The 12,914-nt window shown below is 32.7% G+C and overlaps 2 protein-coding genes across 2 annotated transcripts in view; both read left to right on the top strand.

Annotated features, from left to right (window-relative positions):
- Positions 1-3,525, top strand: part of LOC117104262 (carnosine N-methyltransferase-like) — a 5,477-nt gene extending 1,952 nt beyond the window's left edge. Inside the window, exons 3-8 of the mRNA XM_033244997.1 lie at positions 325-500; positions 791-940; positions 1,261-1,439; positions 1,986-2,099; positions 2,247-2,350; positions 2,645-3,525. Coding sequence (XP_033100888.1) covers positions 325-500; positions 791-940; positions 1,261-1,439; positions 1,986-2,099; positions 2,247-2,350; positions 2,645-2,770 — 849 coding nt within the window. The 3' untranslated portion in view covers positions 2,771-3,525. The remainder of the gene's footprint in view (positions 1-324; positions 501-790; positions 941-1,260; positions 1,440-1,985; positions 2,100-2,246; positions 2,351-2,644) is intronic.
- Positions 3,526-5,604: 2,079 nt separating this feature from the next.
- On the top strand, positions 5,605-10,211 carry LOC117104264. Its single transcript, XM_033245002.1, has 4 exons — positions 5,605-6,565; positions 6,802-6,939; positions 8,484-8,551; positions 9,135-10,211. The coding sequence occupies exons 1-3, from the start codon at positions 6,317-6,319 to the stop codon at positions 8,508-8,510; spliced, it is 414 nt and encodes a 137-aa protein (XP_033100893.1). The 5' UTR covers positions 5,605-6,316; the 3' UTR covers positions 8,511-8,551; positions 9,135-10,211.
- The last annotated feature ends 2,703 nt before the right edge of the window (positions 10,212-12,914 follow it).

The following is a 12,914-nucleotide window of genomic DNA, read 5'->3' as shown; positions in this document are numbered from 1 at the left end:
ATTTGGACTGACTGGAAAACTTTAAGTTAATGAAATGAAACTGGAAATTTCCAGATGTTAAGGTTTGAACACATTTTTAATATATTTGTTTCTTATGAATTTGTTGTTATAATGAATAGATTATTTAAGTTGAATTATAGCTTAATATAAATATTGTATTATATATTAAGACAAAGTAATTATATACCTTGTAATAATAGGTCATAAGAAAGGAAGTTGTGTACTGAAGATTACATTTCAAATTCTTCATATTTCAAAGATCAAAAGAAGTAGTTTTTCTGTATATTTGCAATGTAATCTGTGATCTGCATTATTGACTATTAGAATACTAAGGACCCTAGGAACACAGGAAAAACAATTTCATCATATCACATGGAGAAGATTTATACAACCCTGAAACAATTTTCACGAGATTGGAGCTCAGAAGGCCAGCAAGAAAGAGATCTTTGTTATAAACCAATTATAGAAGAAGTTCTATCAAGATTACCCATTGATAAGAGGTATAATAGAGCTCTTTATTATTCACTTAAAGCTATCCATATATTGCTTATACTGCCCCCTGTTGTTATGTATGCTGTTGAAAACGCTATTGTCCACCACATGAAATGTAAGAAAATAAGAAAATTACGTGTTGATATATTAGAATCACCGAATAGTGACCTTCAAATGTCAGGGATCTTAAACATTTAAAATAATGTTAGTGTACCAATATTTAAGTTATCATTTGAAAACATATAAAATGAGATTCCTAACATTAAAATGACTTAAGTTAAACTACCTGAAATCCTAGGCATAAAAAAAGAGGAGAGCCAAAAAAGGTGTTGGTACCAGGAGCTGGTCTTGGAAGGTTGGCGTTTGAAATTGCTAAGCTAGGGTATATGTGTCAAGGAAACGAATTCAGCATGATAATGTTAATCGCAGCGAACTTCATTCTCAATAGGTATGTAGCATCTGACTTTATTCTCGTTTATGTATTCACAGGGGGAATCAAAGGGACCCCTTCTGAAAGAAGCCTACCTGCTTAAATGTTTACCCTCTGTTATCCATAATGTCTTATTGTTAATGTATTGCTTTTGTGTTTTGAAATTATTATTTTGTTTTTATAAAATATAGTTTTTTTGTACTGATATGGATATTACAATAAATTTGTAATATGTACTTGTATCAGACAACTTGTTCCATCATTTTGTGGTCGCACCATCGGAATCTTAATAGGATATTGTAACATAATTTACCAATTATTGTCATTTATTTTTGTAGATCAGGAGGGATAAATTCATATACTCTGTACCCCTGGGTACACCAATATACAAACAATAAAGGCTCTGAAGACCAGGTCAAAGCCATAAAGATCCCTGACATATGTACGCAGAGTCTCCCGCAAGATGCGAACTTCTCAATGGCTGCGGGAGACTTCCTGGAGGTGTATACAGAAAAAGGTTCATTTAAGGTTTATTTCTTTAAATAACATGTTTCACCAAGTGTTCACAATGATCTCATGAATTGATCAGAAAGTACTTAATGCAGTGGCAGGGATATTGTGGGTTTGCATGGCCCCCGAAAAAATGCTTACACACCCCTCAGGTTCCCCTACCCAACAACTGAAATTCGCTGAGCCGTCAAATTATACTCAAGTAGATAAAAATCACTTTTTTTTATGTGTTACAACAATATTTAATTTTAAATTTATAGAATAAAATTTAATAATTGTTTCACTTACTCTCTTTATAAGCTATTTATAAACTTTCAATCAAAAATTAAAATAAGAAAATATATATCTCCCCAATTAAATGATGCGGATACTATTCCTATATTATTTGCCTAGACCCTTAATAGCCAAGAAATATAAATTGTTTCGCCCTGTGTTTCCTTGAAACTTTGATCCTTTTAAATAAACAATTCAGTAATTTTTATATACATATATTTATTTTTAGATATTATTACATACAGTTCATCTTTCAAAGTTCCTTATGTTGTATTTTTAGATTACTGGAACTGTATAGCCACGTGTTATTTTATAGATACAGCTCACAACATACTAGATTATCTTGACAAGATCTATGAGATCTTAAAACCTGGTGGCTACTGGATAAACCTTGGTTTGTATAGTTTTGCTACATTATTTATCTCTTTATAAATATTAACAGCGGTAATCTATTTGTTCTTTTTTGCCAAATAAGTAATGATACTGGTTTTTTTTTTTGCCAAATAAGTAATGATACTGTAATAAATTGCTTTCGTTTTAGGTCCATTGTTGTACCACTTCTCAGATATTCCTGGAGAGAATTCCATTGAAGTTAGCTACGTAGAATTGAGAAGAGCGATAACAGAAATTGGATTTGTCATTTTAGTAAGTTTTTCTTTTAATTTGATTATTTTGAAGCTTGGTGCACATTATTTTATTCGGTACAACCATTGGCCGATGAATCCATCTCCCGCCTCTGTCACTATGTCACAACGCGACGGCAGCCTGAGCAGACCATTAAAATCGTGTTGGCTTAGGTCATAGGTCAAATCATGTGAATATAATGTCAGCCTTTTTACTGTTATTGGCTCCTATGATTGAAATATGCAAAATTAATAAAATTATGTTTTTACTCATTTTTTTTTCTAACACTGCACTTCTATATTTTTTTATTTTCAGGATGAACACACAGATGCTGAAAGCACTTACACCCAAAATCCACGCTCAATGTTACAATACAAATACCACTGTGTGTTCTTCACTTGCCAGAAGCCAAGACACAGCAGCAACACAAAATGTAGTTGATTATGTAATATTAATACAGAACAATAAAGTAATAATGTGGGTGGGTGAGGTGGTTAAATGAGTTACATTGTTAAATAAGTTGTTTTCTCGTGAGGTTGTCAAATGAACTTACTGTTTCATGTGCGGTGGTTAAATCAGGGGTCAGTGTTCTCCCATTTGAAACATTTTTACTGGTAAATTTGTCCATATAAAGGCAGCTAAGGGTGCGCAACATGAGGTATTGCCTCTTTAAAGTGGAGTTCAATGACTGGAATGATGTTCATTTATTGAAAGAAGGGCAGCCTGTGCTACCTAGTCCTAATAAGTACTTTTTTATTCTACCAACACACAATTTTTACTGGTTGGTCAGTTATTTTTACTGGTAAAATTGACAGCTAAAATGACTTCGGGAGAACACTGCGTCCCAAGTCTCCCAGAAAATAACCACTGCTTTATTATGAATTGCCAATGGGTATCACTACTGTATGTGCAGCAAAATAAAATTAAATGTGTTAAGAAAGCTAAAAGGGGGGAAATTCTCTCAGAGTGCCATTTCCAGCCATCTAGGTGTCATAGTCATAAAATTTCTTACCTCAACACCCGCCCTGCCCACCCGCCCCTCCCTCCCTTCCTACAGTCTCTAAATTGTAAACTGAACTACTGTTTCCCTGTTGGTTTGACTAGTAAAATTTCATTATATTTTATTACATATATATTTGTGAAATGTAAAGTTTAGAATGATCAAAGACAATTAAAGGGACAAATGATCAATGCAATTATTTTGTGACCACAGAATATCTATAGACCCTTTAATTCACGGGTGGTATTGAACGTCAGGATTTCTGTAGCAAAATGTCTGTAAACCAGTGAAAAACTCCTTTTTCTGTTCTGTTTCTGGTTAGAAACTTGATGCTTTTAAAGAGCTATTCAAGGGGTTATTTAGTACCCAATGTATCTTTAAATATACTTACACATACAACAAGTTCATTTGATTTAAATTTTATTTAATTCCAATATACATATAAAATACCATCATAGAAAGTAGAATAATAAAATATGCTAACAGAAGATAATATGTTACACAATCAAAAATACTTGCTTGATAATTACTTTGTCTATTAATAAAATAAATGGTCACATAAAATGTTTATTTCATAATATTAATCAAGGCACAACAAAGTATTATGCAATAATGCAATTGCCAAAAGAAAATTATGTCCCCACCTCTTGGTTTTCCATTCAAATCAAGACCGCAAGATTAATATAAAACTTCTAATGGAAACCCAGAGATTTGTTTTGAGTATAAAAAAAAATCAACCTTGCGTGTATAGTCATTCTGTGTTAATTCCAGGGAGGCCCTTGAATATAAAATACATAATACTGTAAAAACAATTTTTTTAAAGAAAAACATTAATTTTATTCAATTTGCAACCCCAGCAGACACTTAATTTACCCTACGCTCCACTACTGTGCATGAAAAAGTTTTAACGCGCAAGAAATATGTGCACAGTAAAGCATATGGTCTTACAGAGGTGGCTATCATATCTGTGACAAAGCTAGTTACATTGACTCCCAGTTTAAGAATGTTTATAGCAATCTACTTCATTTTCTTTGGTGATTTTTTTCCCTTTGTTCAGTAAAAAGATGGTCAAAATATATAACTAAATTGAAGTGAATAGCCTACAAAATAATTAGACTGAAAACAACTGTATAATATATACACATCTTTAATTATTAACAATTTCTGTACAGTATACCATAAATTATTATATATATACACACAACTCTCAGCAATTCAGGAATGTACAGATTAAATTTTTTTTTGGTTTATTCAATATTCTTAACTAGTAATTTATGATAAAAGATGTGAAGAACCATTAAAAAGAACAATTTTTCATAAACATTTTAATACTTTTTTTGGTTTTAACTTAATAAAGAAAATCAGTTCTAATAATGCACTAGATCATAATATCTAATTATTATCTCTGGTCATTGGATAGAGTCACTGCAACATTGTACCAAGTACAAACACCCTTTATTTCCTCATACTGAAGCTGAACAACTTAAATGTTGTAATAACAAAAATAATAATTGTCAATTTATATAGCGCATAATGTAAAATACCTCTATGCGCTTTACAGCAAATTGTAGAGTGTAATGTAAAAGACAATTATAAGTTGACAAAACTTGTAAAGTACTGCCCATGTTCTAAGATTTGGTGGTCAAAAGAGGAAAAGAAATTATGACATCAGATGAAGTGGGGAATCCTACAGGGTTCTTGAAGCCTTATTTCCATAAAATCACTACTCAGTATTGCTGGCAGGTATCAGCAATTGATCAGCGAAATTGGGGACCCTTCTCAATTGCATCGTGGAACGATTACGTAGTGTAGTGCTGCTGCTTGCTGTGAATTTTATGGAAACTCCAAGCCAGGGATGTTCATTTAGAAAGGGTTCAAACTGAGTATTTTTCAAGCTGTGCTTATAAGCACTCCTGTTTTCGCTGTGGTGGGACTCACCCAATCTACCACTGTAAAAGCACCAATGGGTGATTTCGAAACCAAAAATTAACTAGATTTGAACTCGTCACTGAGGACGAGTTTGGTGATCCGCCGTACTTTGACCCTCACGAATTAAGCACGCGCGGTTCTGATTGAAAAGTATTATATGCGAAAACATGCTCTATTTAAAGAGTAATTTTGAGCATTTTAAAAGAAATTTTGAGCATTTTAAGGACTTACGAATGTGTACACATACGTCTTAAAGTCCGTGCGCACGGTAGTATTATTGCAGTGTCACAAACCCAACACATGTAACCGAAACGTAATTTCCAGCTTCAGTACGTGCTGTGGGCGTGGAAATGAGCGTACGACTCGTCAATTTTGGAAAGTTTTGGAATATTCAAAATGACCTGAAACATGCTTTAAATTATCTATAGGTAGATAATGTTTATATAAGACAAATATTTATATAAGCACAGGTGAGTATCAATTTAGAAGAACTTTAAAAATATTAATATACGATACCAATAAAATTTTAATGGTAGGTCCTATGTGTTAAGAAGCACACATAGAAGCAGTGTTGAATACTTTAGCGCTAAAATATCAATATACGATACCAATAGAATTTCAATGGTAGGTCCACACCAAGGTCCAGACATAGAAGCAAGGAATACTTTAGCGCCCTCAACATTAACTCGGTTCGCCTAACTTTTGGGATCAGTCAATAGACTGAGGGAGATTTTCAATTGGCGGCTGGTTACACTGGAAACTATTTGTTTAAATATCACATCATTATACATTATCCTTATGAATTTTTTAAAAACTATAATATACCTTATAATTTTTTCATTTAATTATAATTATGAGTTCTCATTAATTACAAATTAAATTGCTTTAGAGAGGTAAGTAAAGTTATTATTTTTAGAGCATGCACGTTGTCAACCGTCATGCGCAGTTAAAACAGCGAAAAAGTTTATTATACATGTGACCGAATAATCTGGATCATTTGTTCACGAGGCGTTGCTGTCAGTCATCCGATTTCGAGGTTTTGTAGTGTATTGATTATAATGTCGAAGTTTAGGAAGTTTTACGTTGTGGAAAGGTTTGAAAGAAGAAAAAGATCAAATGTGGGAAAAGCGTTTTCTGTAGGCATGGTGATCGAAGAAGGTGGTAACAGTGTGGTACCATGCTATGTTAACAATGAATTTGTAGAGTCGGAGGTCGAGTCCCGGTTGTTCAGCCTAGCAGTAGGAACAAAAGTTTTCGTGACAAACGTATTTGGAGGAAGCTCTTTTCGGGTGACCGAGAAATCGAAGGTTTGTTTTTTAGATGTGTTTTTATGTATGTATTAGGGACAAATAAAAGTTTCGTTTTGGTTATTTTTACGATCAGTCGTAAAAGTAGCCCCTAATGGTATTTTGCAACAATGTGTGGCGCATGCGCATTTGGCGTTAGAGAATGTGTACGTTTTTGAAAGAGTAATGTTAGTGAATATGTACTGTAGTGTATAATTTATTTTTTATTCAATTTTAATATTTTTCATAATTTTTAGGTGATGACTAATGTGGCGGATTTTGATATCAACATGGAAGTTGTACAAGAATTTATTTCTCCGAAAGTAGTGTCACTGGTAGAAGCATGTGGTTCACCGAAGAAACGAAGACTGTCGGTACGAGGTAGTGTTATGGAGGTAGGGGTTGTACTTATTTGATCAAATTTGATAGTGTAGACAAAACTTAACATAAATTCAGAACTATATATAAATATGTTACAAAATATTAATAATTCAATTAAAAAAATTAGGAGCACCTTTACTCTCTTTGTGTTTCATCTACAGGGATGAAATGCAAGTTACAACAGCACACCATCTTTCAAATGACAAATTTAAACCATTGCTCCCGTACCGTATGCATTTAAACCATACCCCATGTGCAAGTTAAAGAACACAGTACACACATCGGAATGGAACACCCAATCACCACCAAAAGGACCCCACTACAAATAAGTCTTCTTCTAAACTTCCATGGGCAATCCTTGTATTTACGGTACAGTAAAACAAAGCAAAATAAGGGTACTAATTTCACTTGGCATTCAAATCAATCATACTTACACACTTAAAAACAAACTAGTCTACCAATAAAATCACCTGCAAGTTAAGATATAAGGCAAGTATGTCTACAAATTTAATTTTAAATTGATGTGATTAGCCTAGCCTAGACCCGGCCTAGGCCATGTTTAACCGCTTATAAAAATGCAGAAAGAAGACCCAAAACAAATTAGAATGAAGTTATCAACTAACTAGCGCATTAAAATTATTCATATACTTGCTACTTACCTATATAAAATTAAAATGTATTGCTCACAAACGCCAATATTTGGATTTTAATTCGCCTTTTCCATGAATTGGTAGACATCTTGAAGTGATGACAAACAGTCAATGGTGCGTAACAAACAAAAATAAGATAAGCTAGGCCTAGCTGCTGTACGCCTAGCTGATACGCAGTGTGGCTAAAGAAATTTTTGTTTTTCTGAGCATGTGCAGATTGTGCTTATCTGGCTCATTTGCATAACAATACCGCACATAAGGCTAATTCAAGTTAGATGGCTTAAACCAGCCAGCTTCCTATCCTGGTAACAGTTAAAAGTCCTTGATTAAATGGTGCTTAAGAAATAAAGGTATATTTTGATATTAATTTGAGATTTTTTTAGTCTCAAAATATACTCTTAAACATTAGTAATCATAAAATTTTGATAAACCAGATGACGGTCAAAATTAATAAAATGTTGATGGTGAAAGAATGGATATATAGTTGGAGATGGGTACTTTATTTTGATTTGATTTGAAGAAATAAAGGTACATTTTAATAATAGTTTGAGATTTTATAGTCTCAAAATATACTCTTAAACATTAGTAAACAGTAAATTTTGATAAACATAGGAATAATAATATACCACTTTTTTTTAAAGAACTAGATGACATTGACAGTAAAAATTAGTAAAATGTTGATGGTGAATATTCGTGCTATTTTTGATTCTTGGTTGTTTATGAAAATATTGACACACTTGTGGTGTACAGAGCATTAGGAATCGAAGTAGAGGGTATTTCTCATGAATCTGACACACTGTATTGTTGTACAGGCATAGTTTAGTAAAAAGTAACTGGCATTATCATTTAATTGTCAGTCATTAAAAACCGATATTATGATATTTTATAACTGAATTCTCTTTGTCCAGATTGCTGTAGATATTCACTGTGCATGAACTGCTTGAAAGAACTCAGGCTGATACTAAACACAATTAAGGTAACTATTTCTTTTTCAATAAATGTGTCAAACAGATTTAGTTTGATGATGATGAACTAAATGTATAAACCTGAATGTATTTCATATTCCACAAAACATTTGACTTATGAAAGGTTGATAGGGTTGGCTTTTAAAAACGGTGTGCATAACACACTCGATATGCTGATACGATAAAAGATATAGGTTTTCATGACCACTTGAAAATCAAAAGGGGCATTAGTGCCATAAACATATTTTCACATGCATACAAAAAAAAACAAAATAAGGAGGAAGGTGTATGCTTTCAAAATCTAACCTTGAACACAAAGCATGTGGAATTAAATTTATTATAATTGAAATTGAATATTATATAATTACATTATGTTGTATTTGGTGAATTGTAATTTAAATGAAATTACACATATATATATTATATGCACTTACTAAATTTGGTTTATTTGAATAATGAAATTATTTCAATGGACATATACTGGTAGTGACACCTGATGACCAACTTATTTTGTTTGATATATGATTAACATATTTTGTTTCATGTTATAATATTGTTTATATTTCAATTTTTTTTTTTTTACTTTTCAATTAGGTTTTTGTGTATGATATTACACAAGAAACTATGCAAGTATTCCCATCTTTACAATTTACCATGATGAGAATAAGTGGATTCTCTTGCTAAATGTCTGCTTTCAAGCTTCATGAGGTCTGTCACAAGGTTTTAAGCTAGCCAGCATAAAAGCCATTAGTTCTTTCATAGCAATTGACTAAACTTTGCAAATTTGATGATAATGTCCAACCGTGAGCAGGCTATTTTTTCAGCTTTGCTGCCATGGAATGGAAGCACCAAATATAAACTGTATTCCTCCTGAAGCTAAAGCTAATCTGTGTAGTATTGAAAGGCATATAGTTCAGTTCTCAGTTAGATGGTGCTTGAGAGATCTATTCATTTTTCAAGATATACAGTAGAGGAATTGATTATCAGATTTGATAAAGTGTGTTTTACAAGAGAAAAAAACAGCCAAGAAACTGCAGATTTATCATATACTATTGATCTGCTGAGCAAACGGAAGAGTGTGTCATATTTTTATACCAGTCAATTAAACGGTCAAAATTAATGAAAATTCCTGCATTATGACCAGACTTTGACAAGCGTATCACTTCAATGCATACTCTATATGCTGGACTGCTCTACTCTCGCAAACATACAACCTCTTATTAGTGATAATGTGTACATATATACATGTACTGTGTGCCCTGAGCACAAGCATTGCTGAGTGACAAGGTCAAAACATGTTAGATTCACAAAAGATGACAAGATGATTTCTTTAGCCTTAGTTTATGTTTATGCATTCCAAACAGTTTTTAAATTAAAAAGAGATGTAGGTCAAAATTCATTGTTTATCATTATTAGGCAACTACTGTATGTAATTTTGTTTGGTACACATTTAAAAATGACATCTTAAGATATTCCCTTCATATAATTGTTATGAAGACTTACTGTGTTTAGAGATCAATGTTTTGGAAAGTAATTACCACAAGGACAATTTTCACGGTATGTAGTTAGGCGCCAGTTGATAGAGATGGTGTTACTTGAGTATGTTTTTTTTGTAACTTTAATTTAAAGGTACTGTTTGTTTCCAAAAGAAAATAAAAATATTTGACTGAATGACTGAATCAATTGTTTTTATGAAATCTCGCATTCATTACAGTTACACTGTACATTGGTAAAATGAAAAGGTTTTTTTCAGGTTTTATTGTTTTAAGATAATACAAGTTTGTAATTTATAAAAAATTTTCATAATTTATAGAAAGCATTTATAACTTTTGGACGAAGAAAGAAGCTTATTTCAACAGGAAACTTATTTGCGGCCAGGGAAGATCCAGAATTTTTTTTAAAGGGGGGTGGGGGCAAAGCAAACCACAGAATAGATAAGTTTGTTAGTAGCACTAATTTCAATATATGCATTGAAATTTCTAAAATTTAGTGGCAAAATGGGGTGGGTGGCACATACAGAAGGCCTACTGTGTATACTGCATTGATTACGCAAAGCTGGATTATTCCCTTACACATTACCTGACTAAATAGGACTATGTACAGTACCAGAATAATGAACATATTTACAAACAGCGCCTTGAGTTTCTAAAAAAATTATTACAATCTGGTTTTATGTACGGCGGCTATTGGAGTAGTCTTTTCTAATGATGGAGTATGAAGTACAGAATCAACCTTTGACGATTCCTAAATAAGGCAGCAGGCTTGATTGTCTTGCTCTGTTTGAAAATCCTGGCTACGGTATTTATCCATAATTGATAGTTTAAACTCCAATAGATTGCTTTTGCTTGATAAATGGATCACCTAACTCGTTTTTAGAGTGACGAGTTCAAATCTAGCTTCTAGCTTCAGTTCGTGCTGTGCACGTGAAAAATTTTCATAATTTAATGATTATGGACAATTTTGTAATGCTGAAAAAGACCTGAAACGTGCTTTAAATTACCAAAAAAGTGATATTGAGAATTTTCAAATTTTAATGCACACGTACACGTACGGGCAGACGGTAATGGCACAAGAAATTGAACCTTGTCAAGTGGCATTTAAAAACGCCTGTTAGACGGTTATGCCACACAAATTTTCTCTTCATATGAACTATATATCAGTCTGATAGCGTCGAAATATAGTCTGCCGCCCTCTGTCGGTGAATTTATATATTTTAAGAAAGAAAGCAGAGAGTCCAAAAAATAATTCATTTTGACAATGATGACGTCATCTTAAGGGAAAATGAAGGTTAGTTTCCGTAACAGAATTGTCTTAGCTATAACATACTCGAAGATGGGAGATAATCGATCAAGAATGAGCGAGATACGTTTAAATGAATGAAAAAATAACGACATAAATTAAAATTCAGTTTTTTAAAGAAAGCAGAGAGTCCAAAAAATAATTCATTTTGACAATGATGACGTCATCTTAAGGGAAAATGAAGGTTAGTTTCCGTAACAGAATTGTCTTAGCTATAACATACTCGAAGATGGGAGATAATCGATCAAGAATGAGCGAGATACGTTTAAATGAATGAAAAAATAACGACATAAATTAAAATTCAGTTTTTTAAAATTCATATGGTAATATGACGTCAAATGTCAGATCAGCCATAATCATCTATAAAATCATATCTAAAACTCATGTGCTTTCAGAATATGTAATAAAAATTAGGGGTAACCTTTCATCCTAAGGAGTTATAACTGATTAAAAATAAGCACAATTTTCAGCATATATAAATGTTGACGCACACGTAAACGCAAGTCAAAACGCGCTAATGAAAAATTAAGGTACCTGACATTCAACCTTGACCTGTAGTGTATGCAAATTTAATATTATTCAGAAATGACGAATGGTTAGGATGATTATGGGGTTTTCAATGTTTTGAGGAAAGAAAGATGAGTGGGTCTGAAAAAACATTTATTTTGACCATGATGACATCATCAAAATGTAAGCAGAAGTACCATATATGGAAGAAATTGTCTCATCTATAACATACTTAAAGTTGGAAGACGATCGATTAAGGATAAGCGAGATGCGCTCAAATGAGTATTTTCAAAAATGACATCGATAAAATCAGTTTTGTTGAATTCAGATGGCAATATGATGACGTCACAATGTCTGATCAGCCATTATGATCTATAAAATCGTATCTACAACTCACATGCTTTCAGAATATGTAATAAAAATTGGGGGTCACCTTTCATCCTATGGATCTATAACTGATTAAAAATATTCATGGATTTACGCATATATAAACGTTAACGCACGCGTACAAGCACGTTAAGTCGCGCGAACGGAAAATTAAGGTACATGACATTCAACCTTGACCTGAAGATTATGCTCACTTAATATGATTCAGAAATAACGAATGGTAAAGATGATATGGGCTCATCAACTTTTAGATGAAAGAAAGATGTAGGGGTCAGAAAAAACAATTTTTTTGACCATGATGACGTCATCAAAATGTAAAAAGAAGTCAAATATATGAAAGAGAATTGTCTCAGCTATAACATACTCAAAGTTGGAAGACGATCGATCAAGGATAAGCGAGATAAGCTGAAATGCGTATTTTCAAAAATAACGTCATAGCTATAAATCACTTTCTTTGAATTCAGATGCCAATATGATGACGTCACAATGTCCGATCAGCCATTATGATCTATAAAATCATATTTACAACTTATGTGCCTTGAGAATATGTAATGAAAATGGGGGGTCACCTTTCAACCTAAGGAGCTATAACTGATTAAAAATAGGTCTGATTTTAGCATAATTTCACTGTAAACGGCACAAATACGCGCAAAGATACCTATGTTTGATGCGCACGTACGG

This window comes from Anneissia japonica, unplaced genomic scaffold (genome assembly GCF_011630105.1).
Source record: "Anneissia japonica isolate Jap-2015-1 unplaced genomic scaffold, ASM1163010v1 scaffold5280_len750649_cov202, whole genome shotgun sequence".
Classification (NCBI taxonomy): domain Eukaryota; kingdom Metazoa; phylum Echinodermata; class Crinoidea; order Comatulida; family Comatulidae; genus Anneissia; species Anneissia japonica.
Note: the sequence above shows the minus strand (reverse complement) of the source record. Positions and strands in the feature narration are given on the sequence as shown.